Source organism: Lycorma delicatula, chromosome 8 (assembly GCF_047948215.1).
Source record: "Lycorma delicatula isolate Av1 chromosome 8, ASM4794821v1, whole genome shotgun sequence".
NCBI lineage: Eukaryota > Metazoa > Arthropoda > Insecta > Hemiptera > Fulgoridae > Lycorma > Lycorma delicatula.
Genome location: NC_134462.1, coordinates 119681474 through 119696028, shown reverse-complemented (window position 1 = coordinate 119696028; position 14555 = coordinate 119681474). Strand labels below are relative to the sequence as shown.

At 25.6% G+C, this 14555-nt stretch overlaps 1 protein-coding gene across 1 annotated transcript in view; it reads right to left on the bottom strand.

Moving 5' to 3' along the window:
* Window positions 1–3055: 3055 nt before the first annotated feature.
* The window catches only part of LOC142329255 (glycosyltransferase 25 family member), a 239710-nt gene continuing 228210 nt past the window's right edge, over window positions 3056–14555 (bottom strand). Inside the window, exons 10-11 of the mRNA XM_075373676.1 lie at window positions 9857–10064; window positions 3056–3827 (exon numbers count right to left, since the gene is read on the bottom strand). Of these exons, the coding sequence (XP_075229791.1) occupies window positions 9896–10064 (169 nt within the window). The 3' untranslated portion in view covers window positions 3056–3827; window positions 9857–9895. The remainder of the gene's footprint in view (window positions 3828–9856; window positions 10065–14555) is intronic.

Genomic DNA, 14555 nt, shown 5'->3' with positions numbered 1-14555 from the left:
GTAAGATAAAGTACTGCTACCAGTATAAATAAAAACCTAATATAATATATATAGTATAATAAAACCTTCCATTTAAATTTGTGGACAGGATTTAATATAAAAAAAATAACTGAAACAAAAAAGTTAATTAAGTACATGAATTTACAGACTTATTAAGACAAAAGAGCATCTGCTGAAGACAGGGAACGAAAATTAGTACTAACTATTAGACGATTTGATAATGGAACGATATTAAGTTAGGAAAACTAGAAAGTACGAAACAACAGCAAAAAGGTAATAAACGTAGACAATACATGATGAGGAAAGCTGGAGGGTACCTCCTCTACTACCCTTTCTCTTTCTCTTTGAAGGGGATATATATATATAATTTTTTTTTAAGACTCATATTTCTCTGTATTATTATACAAGTATAAATAAATAACTTGATCCACCAAATACAGAATAAATTTTCTGTAATCAATATTCTGCGGATCATGTTATTTATATATATATCAGTTTTTTAATGAGTTGTATTTGAGTATAACCACAAAATATATGACATGATGTATGTAGCATTACATCATTTTTTCTCCCAGTGACTACGCAAGCAAATCCAAATAAACCATAAGTAGCTGGTTAATTACAACGAATATGTTTCTAGAGCCTGATTAAAATCAAATAAAAAAAGGAAAACTAATGTTTATTCTATTTTTATCTACTTGATGATGATATTTATACGGGCTGAATATACTTACATGTTAGGTCATGGATATAATGAAAGGATATATTTTTAATTTTCAACATACCGATAAAGTCGAACCAAAGGCTCTGTATAGTAATTTTAAATGTTAAACACTACACCACCAGGTCCACCTTGAATTTAAAAAAAGAAGTTTAATAAAATGTAATATTTTTAATTCAAATAAAAAAACTATTTTGTTCTGAAAATTCCTGATGTTCTCAAACTTAAAATAATAAATAAAATTATTGGATCAGTAATAAGTAACTAAAACAAGATTTAACCATATAGAGAAAATATAAAAAAATATACATAAATATTTTCAAATCTAGATTAATATAATAGAAATAATTCTTATAACAATTATAAAGTAAATATAGCAACATAATAAACAATAAATATATTTGGAATGATTTTTTTTTTCACAAAAAAATCATTCCAAATAAACTTATAAAAGCAAATAACTAACGTATTACATCCACGATAAAAATGTAAACATAAATAAAATTAAACTTTTATACTGCCTTTTATTTATACAAAAAACAAAACAATAACAAGATATTAATTTACCATTATTTTAATAAAAAAGATATGCATCAGCAAATCATACAGTAAATAAATTTCTAAAGAATTAAAAAGAAAAATGTAATAAATTTTAATAATAGATAGTAAAAAAAAAAAACGCTTGGTAATGAAGTTTAAGATGTATTAGTATAATAAATTTTTGGTTTATTAAAAAGAATATAAATTGTTCACGATAAAGGAGACAAATGATTCAAAGACCTATGTAAAGAAAAAAAATTTAAATTACCTTTTCAAATATTTTAAAATGAATGGGAGTCACTGGAAATGAAATATTTTATCTGATAAAAATAACTAATATAAAATATTTCTCTTACTACCAAATTTATAAAAGAATAAATTTTATATTATATATATATATATATATATATATATATATTAAAAGTAAAATATCAATAAATTTTTTCCAGTCATTTTAACACTTCAACAATGATATTCATTCATATTTCTTTGAGTTAAGACATAGTTAAGACATAGGTTAAATTTGAATCAGTAAGATATACTAGGAATTAGGTAGGTATTATAGAACAGTATTCCAGAAGCTATTTCAGTAAGCAATCCGTAGCATTAAAAGAATATACACTAAGCAGGATCAATTAATCGATGTAGCTTATTGGAAATAATTTTTTTTAAATTTTTATATATACCAATATTTAATATTGAATCTGATTATAATTGCGGCAGCATTACAGAAATTCAGTATTTACACCGTTAATCCGGTGATGTTTGTTAGGTGCCATAATTAAAAATTAGAAAATAAAATGAGACAACTAAAATGAAAATTGACATCAATGTTCATTATTACACTTTTTATGAATCAGTGATTCCACAACAAAACTGATAGCGTCACTAAGAATTTTTGTTAACTTCACCAATTTGACATATAATAAAAATACAGTAATCAAAACCAAATTAAAGCTATTTAATGAACTACCTACTTCAAAGTAATTTTTGCCTGGAGTTTTGTATTTAAAAAAAAAATTAAAAAAATTCCAACAAATAAAAGAGCACAAGACAGCTTTATGGTGCAAATTAGCGAAAAATATTAAATTTAACAAGAAAAATTTATATATGAATGAAGATACAACTGGAACAAGAAAATGCAACGATTTTTAATACAGAAGCAGCAATACCAAATGAGAAAAATTACACAGGATAGAAGATAAAGCATTAAATTAGAATTTTTCAAAGGATTAAAAAAGTGATGATTTTAAAATACTTCTCAATAAATTTTTTGTTGTATATTAGGTAAACAAATACGAAATTAAATAAATAACACTATTTAAATAAACTCTACATCCATAACTTAGCTATTAATTCTAAGTATTAATAGCTCACATATCAAAAAGGAATATATAATATACTGATGATGTTAGTGGTTATCCTGGATTTTAACTAAGCTACAATTAAACCTTGTCAGACATTCCATACTTTAGTTAAAATTACATTAGAATAGGTAAAATTAATATACAGACAACAAAATATACAGATAAAATCTATAAATAAATTAAAAAATTTAAATATAATGACTGGATGTCAATATATAAAGATAGAAATGAGAGTACATGGACAAATTTAAAAAAAAAAATTTATACTTCATATATTACATCAAACAAATGAAAAAAAGTCTTACAATAATAATAAAAAAGTTAAAATAACATATTATATATATATATATATTCTTGTAACAAACACAAAATAACAAATAATAAAAAACAAAATTTTTTTTAATGATACATAAAAATGGCACATTACATTTCATTTATAAAAAAAAAAAAACATACGTATATATGGCATTATTATAAACTTATTTACTTATTATAATACGGTGGTTGATCATGGTAATAAAGTAAGGCAGAAATTAACCTCCTAAATACATTAACTACATTAACAAAGTTTTGGCGATACAAACATGGCACACAAAACTCAAAACATAGTGGCAATAGGACAGAGAAAATTAATTAGTTTAGCTGAGCTAATTTGGTTACGCTCTTTTGTTTTCAAGATTAATAGGAAAACCAGAGATTTTCTAAAGTATCAGCAGATGTTCATTGTTGCTTTAAATGTTATAAAATAAGCTTAAGTAAATGTATATCGATAATGTAAGTGTAGAAGAGAGTTTTCCTCAACTGAACCGTTAAAAAATTATTAAAATTAATATATATCAATCGTCTTACTAGAATTAATAAATACAAATTTATTTAAAATTAATAAATGAATTGCACCTGATGCAGCTGTACTATAAAGTTGAAGAACCCTGGTTCAGTCCGGTTGAAGGATTAATTATTTTTAATTTTATTTATTTGAATACTCAAATTACCAGTGTTGTTTAGATTGTAGCGGTTCAAATAATACCGATTCAGAATTATTCATTCCAAAACTGAAGACGAGTGATCGCTGACTGTAACTAATGTATATTGAATCGTTATGAAACAATGTACCTTTTATTAGTAATATAAATAAGTCCTCCATATTTTTATGCATGTTGTGCCGGAAACATTTTTCATAAGTTAGAAGACTCCGACTTCTGAAACGCATCAAAAAATGTTTTACGTTCATAAAATAATTATACCTAAATAAAATAATATATTAAAAAATTAACAAAATGATTTTTAAAATTTATATATATATATATATATATATATATATAAATATAAAATAACTTTAATATTAAAAAAATATTCATTTTATTTGAAAAACTAATTAATTTTAAATTATATTAAAATATTCTATCTTTCCAAATTTCTTATTTAAAATAAGCTTACATAAAATTTTATGCAAAGCAACTTACAATTCTGCAGATGCTCAATTAAATTGATTGTAAGTTTCTTTTCTAGATTAATTTTTAATTTTAGTAACATCTGTGGTGTGCTCTCCCATATATTATTCTACTTTATATAACATGAACTTTAGGTTTTAGATTTCATTTTAAAGAAATCCTCAGTTCATCTCACAATTTTATTTTATTTTAATACGATGTATATAATGCGATTTTTAATACATCCACTGCTTTGTTAGTAATACAGTGTTGTATAAACCGATTTATAAATCTAACCATTTTTTCACACCGTTTAATTTTAAAATATTCATAAAACTTTGGAAGATGATGGAAATTATTAATTTATATAATCAAAATGAAGAAAATAATTACCAGTAAAATACATTTAAAAAATTATTCACTTTCTGTCATGTTTTTTATCCTTAAAAACTATTAACTTTTTTATCTCGATAATACATTAAAAATAAATTTGATACATCTATTTCATGTGAGCTTCAAACAATATTTCTTAAAGATTATACCTCATTTGAATTGTTAAGTCAAATAAATGCCATAATATTAATTTTTTTTTAAACAAATACAATGTAACTACAATATATTAAATTAAAAACTTTCATTACTTTTAAAAAGTAATAGTTACTAATCTTGGTAATTAATTATTTGTCCTACTACAATTTGTCAATTCTTTTTTTTTTAGGGATTAAAATATCTTCTATATTACTGAAATGAATTATAAATATCCAAATTTTAAGAAATTTATCATTAAAAATTTTAAACAACTACTTTTTTGAGAATTTAAAATTTTTGTTTTTGTGCGCTTACAAAAACATGTATATAAAATTTTTTGATTCACTATCTTTTATCTAGATGAAAATTATTATCTTCAGAAAAAGGAAATAGAGGTAAATAGAACATGAAATATTTTCAGATCTATATTTATAAAAACTGAACATTTATTTTTTTTTTTTAGTTTAATGAGTATAATTAATGTCTCAAGTTAACATGAACTTTTGTAAACATCTGCATATCTTTTAATTTAAATGTAATTAAAAATATATATATATATATATATATATATATATATATATTTTATATTTTTTAATTATTTATTTAAATTATATATATTAATTACTTTTACAATAATTCCTTATAATACTAGAAAAAATAATGAAATAAATAAATTATACACATACTTAATAAATATTTAAGATATTTAAAAATTAATTAGGTTAATGTACTAAAAGAAAACATACTTGTATTTTTAAAATTACAAATTCACTTCTTTACAGAGCTGAATGCAAAAAGCTAAGCCTACTGAAATGTACATGATTTTCATTTATACGGGTGAAAACTTCACTCTGTTCACTACAGGGACAGGCCGAACAGTAAAACAACATTTAACTAACAAAAAGAACTGACTGCTTTTACATCAAGTCTTTAACATCTACGTCGCATAATGACTGTAAGAAAGACTGGAATAAATTAAAAAAGTATTTTATTGATACATTTCTTTCAGATAAGAAAAAATACGGTGCATATTCATTCATATAACTTCTACTTAGAAAAAAAATTGAAGTATTTGCTGTTAAAATTTTAATAATCATTAAAAGTATCTTGATCTTATAATTAAAAATATTTTTCACTTATCTGGACCTTTGCAGTCATGTATATGTTACCATTAAGACTAACAAGATCAAATTTGTAATACATATATATACATATATATATATATATATATATATATATATATATATAGAGCTGTCGTTATAACACAGCTTAAATATAAATTAATGTTATTTTAATCTAGTAATCAAATTTGATAATCGTTTAAAAAATATTTTATAAGAAGAAAAAGAAAATTAAAGGATAAGTTCTAAGCCTACATTTACAGTATTTTTGTAATAAGGGCAAAGACAACAAGAAGTTTTAAGTATAGTCTGACAAGATACAGAAGTAAAGGATTGGAATGCTGTCGGAAGTGTTACATAAGTCCTGGTTTCTTATAAAAGCAGAATGATGGAAAGAAAATAAAAGATTAAGTATCTACAGGTTTACAGAAAGTTTTATAAAGAATAAAGACTCATGGAAAAATTTAAGTCCTCAATTCCCTAACAATTTCAATACCGTTCTTCAAATACAAAAAAAAAATTGTTATACAAACTAATATTATCACCAGAACAGTGTAAGCGACCAGATTAAAAAGAAAAAAGAATCATTTTCCCAAACCATTTGTTAATTGAAATTATTTATCTACGATTAATATTCTTATATATAATATACACATAGTTCTACCCAAACAAATTCTTTATCTTTACAGATAACTGAGATTGTAATCTTTTTTAAAAAATGGCTACCAGATTATAAATTAACATCGGGGAAAAAACTTAAATGGCTGATAAGACTTTGTTTTAAAATATACGCGAATATTAATTTTATACTTAATCTACAAACAAATTATCAAACGTTTTAAGCGCACTACTGCAAAACAGTGGAATATCAGGCAATTTTTATAGATAGTTTTTCATTATGCCTAGGGGTTTTCTTTAAATAAATTGAAAGTCTAAGAATAATGGAGAAATAATATTATATTTTGTATTTCATTTATCGAATTGGGTAAAGAATTCTAAAGTTATTACAGACTTAATAGAAAATTGTATCTTGTTTCTTATTTCTTATTTTTCACAGTAGACAACAGAGTAAGTTTTCATAACAATTACTATCTATCTAATCAATATCTACATCCATAATTAAATTTATCTATAAATTGCTAAGAACGACTTTATCTCATATTATGCTTGCTTTTAATACAGAACTAAAGCAAAATGATTTATATAAATTGTGTTTATTTTTCTACATGTACGAGATTACATGTGAAAGGCAAAACCCTGTTTCAAAGAAAACTTGCAGAATGAAGATATTTAACTTCCCAAATCAATTTTCATGATCATAATCGATGAGCAGACACAACTTTCTTTTGAAGAAAGATAAGATTTTTTACATTTACTCTCACAATAAAATCTAACAATTTTTTTGTCTTGTTTTGGTTTTAAGGGTTGTAATAAAAAAAAATTAAAAAAAGTTTTTTGGGCTGTAAAAGAAGTCTTTGGATATATATTTTGAATATGAAAACAAGAAACCAGAGTGCTTACAAAAGTACTAATGACATATTTATTTATTTATTTATTTATTATTTATTAATAAAGCAAAAATCATTTCTTTATTTATTTCTTTATTTTAATATTTTATTTATATATTTATATTACATATAAATAAATAAATATATAGATTTTTTTATTTTATTTTTGTTTTATTTATTTTTTTTATTTCTTTATTTATGGAACAAAAATCAATTATTGATGAATTTAAATAAAAATGACATAGTCATAATTGAAAAAAAAAATGAAATAAGTATATTTGTAAAAATCTACAGAACATTTTTGAATGTAAGCCTTCTCTAATTGGGCTTCACAGAGGATTCATTGAGAAATTACAATACATCGTTACTGAAAATGATAAAACAATCTTTTTATAAAAACTAAATCAGTTATTAATTGAAAAATAATTCTAGCTATTGAAAATATTAATTTGCAAATCAAAGAGAGATTTACATTATTAATTTACTTAAAGAGGAAACATAATTGCCTTTTGACATATCCTGTACTCAGTACTGATTCACCAGTACGGAAAGAAATAGGAAAAAAATTAATCCCTTCATTTCTCTTTTGGTGAAACATTTTTATTTTTTAATTTACACATAAGATGTAATTTATCAAAATATTTTAACAGACTAAAATACAATTTGAAATAAAATTCTTTGGAAATTTTCTTGCTCATTTTTAATAGAGTACAAGAAGTTTCCATCCTTTTTTTGACAAAAATGAATTGCGATAAGAATTTAAGCTATGGCATAAACAGAGATTTCATCATGAAGGAATACATTTAGTGATCTACAAATCAGATTAAAAGCAATAGCATTACAAAATAATTTTCAGAGATTTTTAAAAATTTTTCAGGTATTTTATCTTTAAAAATAAATAGAAAAAGTTTATAATCAAATTACAAAGAATGACATCAATATTCAAATCAAAGTTTATTATATTTAAATTTATTTCTAACATTATGTAATACAGGGAGGATATAAGGCCCTTCAAATAATGAAAGTTCATTTAAACTGTAATTAAAGAGATTTTATCAAATAATTGTATTTTACTCAATCGTCCCTTTTCTCATTAGAAAAGTAAAGGAATTACCACAAAAACCTGTATGTGACTAAATTCTACATATATTTAATTCTTTACGTGCTTCTTTAAAGCTCTTTTATAATTTGTTTTATTATTAAAATAAGTAAAAAGAAAGTAAACTAATGTGACAGAGTGGGACTGATATAAACACACTATAAACATATGTGTCTCTGCGAGATGGAAGTTATATTTTGAACTCTAAGCCGATGATTTACTAGAATAATTTACGAACGTTTCAAAGCTGTTTAGGTGCAAGTCACTAAAATTTATAACCAATATTGATGTATGAACCTAAGATTGCAATAGAGAAATTCAAGTGAGGAAAATGTAAGTCTAAATGTTTCTTCTCAAAGTTACTATTACTCACAGAGAGAAGTCAAAATCACGCTAAAAATACAATATATCAAAAAATTGCTTTTGACAAATATTGACAAAGATACGATCAATGATTTTTATTAGAAATTTATGATTTTTTAGTTAGTAATGTGGTTATGAAACATGAAAATGGAGGATATTGAACAAGACTAAACGGCAGGCCAAGTGATAAATAAGAAGTAACAAGTAGAGTGAAAGAGAATAGAAGCTTATCAGAATTCAGAATAAGAAAAAGCTAATTAAATAGCCGTTACATACAACAAGAGAAGGATTGATTAAAACAGTGAAGGGGCAGTAGATGATTAAAAAAAGTAGAGGCAAAGAAAAGTAAAAATTAAAGAAAATCTCCAAAATAAATGTAAGCTATCAACTCAAAAATTAAGTTGAAAGAATGAAGATGTACTTGGTGTAATGGATCTGCTTAACCATTGTTTTAATTCAAAATGTTGCTAGTTGGTTTATTTTAATAAAAAATAAAAATAAAAGGTTAATATTATATGATGCATTTTTTATGGCTTGTTTTGTCTGTGTGTGAATGTACTTTGTGTTTGTGTGTGTGTGTTGTGTGTGTGTGTGTGTGTGTGTGTGTGTGTGTGTGTGTGTGTGTGTGTGTGTGTGTGTGTGTGTGTGTCAGTGGGGGGATGGGTGGGTGTGTGTTTAAAAAAGAAAAGAGAGTGGGAAAGGGTTAATCACTAGAATAAGATTAAATTTATAATAAACTATGTAAAGTAAGTCAATAACAATATTAAATTACAAAAGCAATAAAGCACAATCAATTCCTAGTATTTTGAACATCAGTCACACCTTTTTTTTAATAACAGTTTCTAAAGTAAATTATCTTCAAGAACTTTATAATTATTATGTAAAAGAAGCTAGTAAAAATACTTGTTAAAAAGAACAGCTTAAAGGTTAAAAAAGAATAATAGTTAACATGTTTTACGTAAAATTAATCAGGTTATTTAGAAAGAAAATGCCACTTTTTCTTATATCCGAGTGTAAATTTGGTAAATGAAAAAAATTTTTCTACAGAAAAATTCATTTTGTATTTTAGGATACTTAATTAAAATAGCATTTATTATAATGGCAGTATCGCTGTGTGAAGATACAACTAAGATATTAACAGCAAAGAAGAATTTTCAAAATAGTATAAAAACTTTATACCTGGTCCCAAATATATGTAGTATAATAAAACCATTTGCACTAAAGTTCATTATGAGGTGGTGAAATGGTAGTCGTATTAATTGGCGGAGAATCTTCAGTGTCGCTGACATATCCTTCTTCGTGAAGATAACGTGCAGGATATATTAATAATGGTTCGGCAGATAATGCTACTAAATTCCTTTTTGGGTAATGTGATTTCCATTGATTCCTGAAATAAAAATATTTAGGTTGAAATTTATATTTTCTAAGTTTACTAAGTATAATTTAAATTTTAATCCAGAATCTAACTACTGCTTGTAATTTTTTACAAGTTATAAAATCTTTGTACCATATTCCCTCGCAAACTTAAGCTTATAGATATCTATTAAAAAAAGTTATCAACTTATTTTTTGGAACTTTCATGGCATAAAATGCAACCCTTTATCGGTCAACAAGAGCTGAAAATTATTTTCATCCTTATAACTAACTTACAAAGATCAGTCAAATATAAACTGTAAATTTTACCATCACAGCTTGTGATGGTAAAATTTACGGATTTTATTCCAAAAGCTAGTCTCATGATGATCACCTTGGTGGTCTCATTGCATGTTTTAGTCACTTACTGAACTATATATTTAATATTTATTTTTGAAATATAAAATCGAATAATCTAATCCATTTTATTTACTTTCATAAATGATTTAATTTAATTAAAGCACTACTCTTTGCAAAATAAGTTTTAAATTTGAGCATCTTTGTAATTTTTTTACAGCTTTGCTAATAAATAAGATTTCAATTATTTTTTTTTATATTGTTTTCCTTTTGTAAATTTTTTCTCCACTACCAGTATAATTCAAATGAATTATATAAACATTCTATTCTCAAGAAATCACATTTTATATATATATATATAGTAAGCAGTAGGTTTTATAATACAAAAAAAACGTTTTATAATAGAAAATATAAATAAATATAATATAAATAGGTTTTATAATAGAAAAAGCTAACACAGTTAGCTTCCGTCACGTGACATTTTTCTGACACACACAACTTAATTTAAAATACTTATTTTATTTAAATATAATATTTTTTATTTATTTAATTCAATGAGATTATAACTAAAGCGTGCACGCATACTGTATTTTATTCGTGTGGGTGTGGTAGTACTAGTGGCAACTTTAAATACTTTTTTACTCTTTAATTATTGATTTATATAATTCTACCATTCACCTGTGATGTCACAACATAGCAGATGACTACAGGAACCGTACATCAGTGCTACCTGTAGTGAGAGGGGGATCTATTGATGCAGTATACCCACTTAGCCACTAATTTATTAAGAGCATTTTTTCTGGTGCGGGGTGCGATTTTGCAAAAATTTCTTTTTGGAAAATTATTTTTTAATTGTTAACAAATGCGCCTAAAAAATTAGACCTTAATTAGGCAAGATCTCAAGATGATGATCTAGGTGACCTTGCTGTACTGCCTCACCCCCTTGACCTTTTAAGTAGAAAGTTTAATGGCATCAATGCCCCATATGAAGAAGTAATCTGACCAAGTTTGGTCAAAATTGGTGCAGTAGTTCTGGAGATATAAGAAGTCTGACACTGAACACATAAATGTACATACAAACATCCAGAAAATTTCCATCTGGTTTTTTGGGTTCCTTAGGTGTCAAAACATCAAGATCCAGTGAAAACCACATATGCCCCAATTGGAATGATTACAATACTTTCCCTTCTAAAGCTTTAGCTCTGCTATATTGCTAGATGGAAAAGTAAAAATAAGAACTGTAGTATTTGTCTGATAGAATCAAGTAAAACCATATAAAACCTTCTATTAGAATGTCACAAAATATAAAAATTATTAAAAAAAAAAAATAATTAAAAATTAATTCGTATGTATATAGCATGAAACGGAAAGAATATTAGAGATTTAATCTGCTAACAACTTTACAGGGCAGAAACATGAATTCTGAGTAAAGGGGCAAAAAGAAGAGTCATTGCTTTTGAGAATGAAATCCTAAGGAAGATCTTTGCCCTTATGAATAAAACTGGAGGATCAGGAAAAACAGGAAGGCAAGAAACTTGGATAAGGAGCCTGACATAATGGCCCAAGTGAGCAGTAGAAGAATTAGGTGGGCAAGTCATGTTTTATGAAAAGAAGAGGGATATTTCTTGAAGGACTGGGCCAATCGGAATGAAGGCCATCAGGCAGTCCAACACAGAAATGGTTTGACCAAGTTAAATTTAATCGCCCTGAATAAATTGGGGGCGACAGGTTCCTCCCACCTCTCTGCAAACAGATGAGGCAGGGGACAGAGGAAGATGGTGGAAAATTGTTGGTATGCAGCCAAATCCCATCTTGGGCAACAGTGTGTCAAGGGAATAGTAGTAGTAGTAGTAGTAGTAGCAGCAGTAAATAAATAAAAGTGTAAAAATAGAAAATTTGTTTATACAACACAGACTATGATTGATGCCCAATAATAGTGACTATGCTGAATGATAATGAATTGTTTAGCATGTGGAAAATTACCTGCTCTGACCAGGACTTAAATCCAAAACCTTCCCAGTGAAAGACACAGATGCCACCACTCTGCCGTGAAGATTAGAAAAACAATAAAACAAGTTAGACAGCAAATCAAATCTAAATTTAAATCATGATGGTAGGTATAATAACATCCTTTTTTGTAGCCTAAATAATGTACTATATTTAATTCTAAAATAATATGAAGAATTAAATTTTTATAACAATTTCATGGGTTTAAAATACATAAAGAGTATTATTATAACTTAATGATGATACCAATCCTGATTCATAGAATTCTGCATAAAGTAACATTAAGAGGTTTACAGGATTATTTTCCAGCAATGCAATTAAAATATAATGAAAAGTTATTTAGCTTCAATAAACAATAAGGGCTGACAATTTAACTTCTGAGTACCACTTATAGAACAGAAAGTTCTTTGATGATGATTTTTTTTTTATTATATATTTTTTTTTTAATAGAGGAAAAATAGTTAAAAGTCTCTTAAGAAGTAAATAAATAATAAGATTCCATAAACCAAAACTAATAGACAATACAAAGCTATATAATATACAATAGTTTAGTTCAGTACTTTTTAGAAACGGTTCGAAAAGAACAAAATATAAAAAGTTTCACTCTTGGAACAGTTCCAATATACATTTCACAACAGGGTGATTTTTTTTTGAAAAATAAAATAAATTTGTTCATATTATTGCTTTGCAAAAGTATTATTATTTTTTTAAAGAATGAATTCTAAATTAAATTTAATTATATCTAGTTTAAAATAGGAAAATTATGATTTAAGTTAGGTAATATAAAAAAAGTAAGTTCTATGTGATGTAATTTTAAGTTTTAAAGAGATGTTAATTATCATTATGCAATAAAACATATTATACTTTCATAGCATCAATGATAAATAGTACACTCATCCAAAGAGAAAGTATGAACAATACTGTTTACTATATGGATTAATGAGAACCAATTAATGTGAATGATTAATGAAAAGCAAATTAATAATTGTAGCCTCAAATATTAATATTTCATAATTCATATTGTTTTACTTTACAGGACAGTATCTTCTTCTTTTTTTTAGATTTCCCTGCTATATTCAACAATCTCAGTAAGGTAAACATCAGGCCAACCTGGAGTTTAGTCTCATGAAATAGATTAGATATAGGGAGCACGGAATTTGGATGAACATCTGTTGATCGTGTGCAAAAAATATTACCAGAATTGTGGGACTGCATAAGGCTGTTAGTCCCCAATAATGTTCTAGCTAACTGAAGTTTAGACTGTTGTAGGTAGTGATATCACTTCCTATCACAAGGTACTGCTCAAGGTAGAAAAATTTCAAACATGGGATAAGCTATGCTCTGCTTATCTCAGGTCATCTCGTATTTCAATTGACTTTATGAATGATGGCCAGTGTTTCTGTGTCTCTACAGATTAGACCTGTCCTTCCAAGCCGTATAGCAGATGACTAAGCCGGACAAGTTCCTATAGCCTTCATTGCTTATCGGTGTAGCGGCCTGCATATTGCAATGAATCAGCTGGAAGCAGGTAACCGCTAGGGTTGTCGTGTTTGAGGTGTGAAGTGGTTCAGCTAATACAAAAATCTGTTCCTCTGATTAAGCTTCATTTAAAGTGGGAAGGCTAAATGAAAAATTCTAAAGAACCTTGAAATAAATACTTTTTTAATTCTTCCTTAAATTTTGACTCTTACAAGTCAGTATAAAGTTAAAAAAAACTCACTGATTTTTAATCAGCCCTGATTTTGAAAGTCAACATTTAGAGATAAATTGAGTGCTGTTAATTTTGGTAAAATGTATTTTAAATCACTTTTATTTATTTTTATCAATGTTTATTTAATACATATTTTCGCCTATTATTTTTTATGAAACTTTCTTGGCCAGTTTGTAAGGAAGCAGATAAAAATAATTTTATACTCTTGATTAAACTGTATTTTCTAGAAAATTCAATTTTAAATTGAAACATTTAGCAGAGCTCTACCAAGTAAATAAATATTATTTCAGTATGAATAAATATAAAAAAGTTACAAGAAAGACAGAAAGGCTTAGATTATAAATTATTGATGGCACTGATTATCAGAGTTCTACAGTATATTTCATCACTTATGTACTAATAAATAATACGGTTTCATAATTTTCTGCATACTACATTTCTTTCCATAAA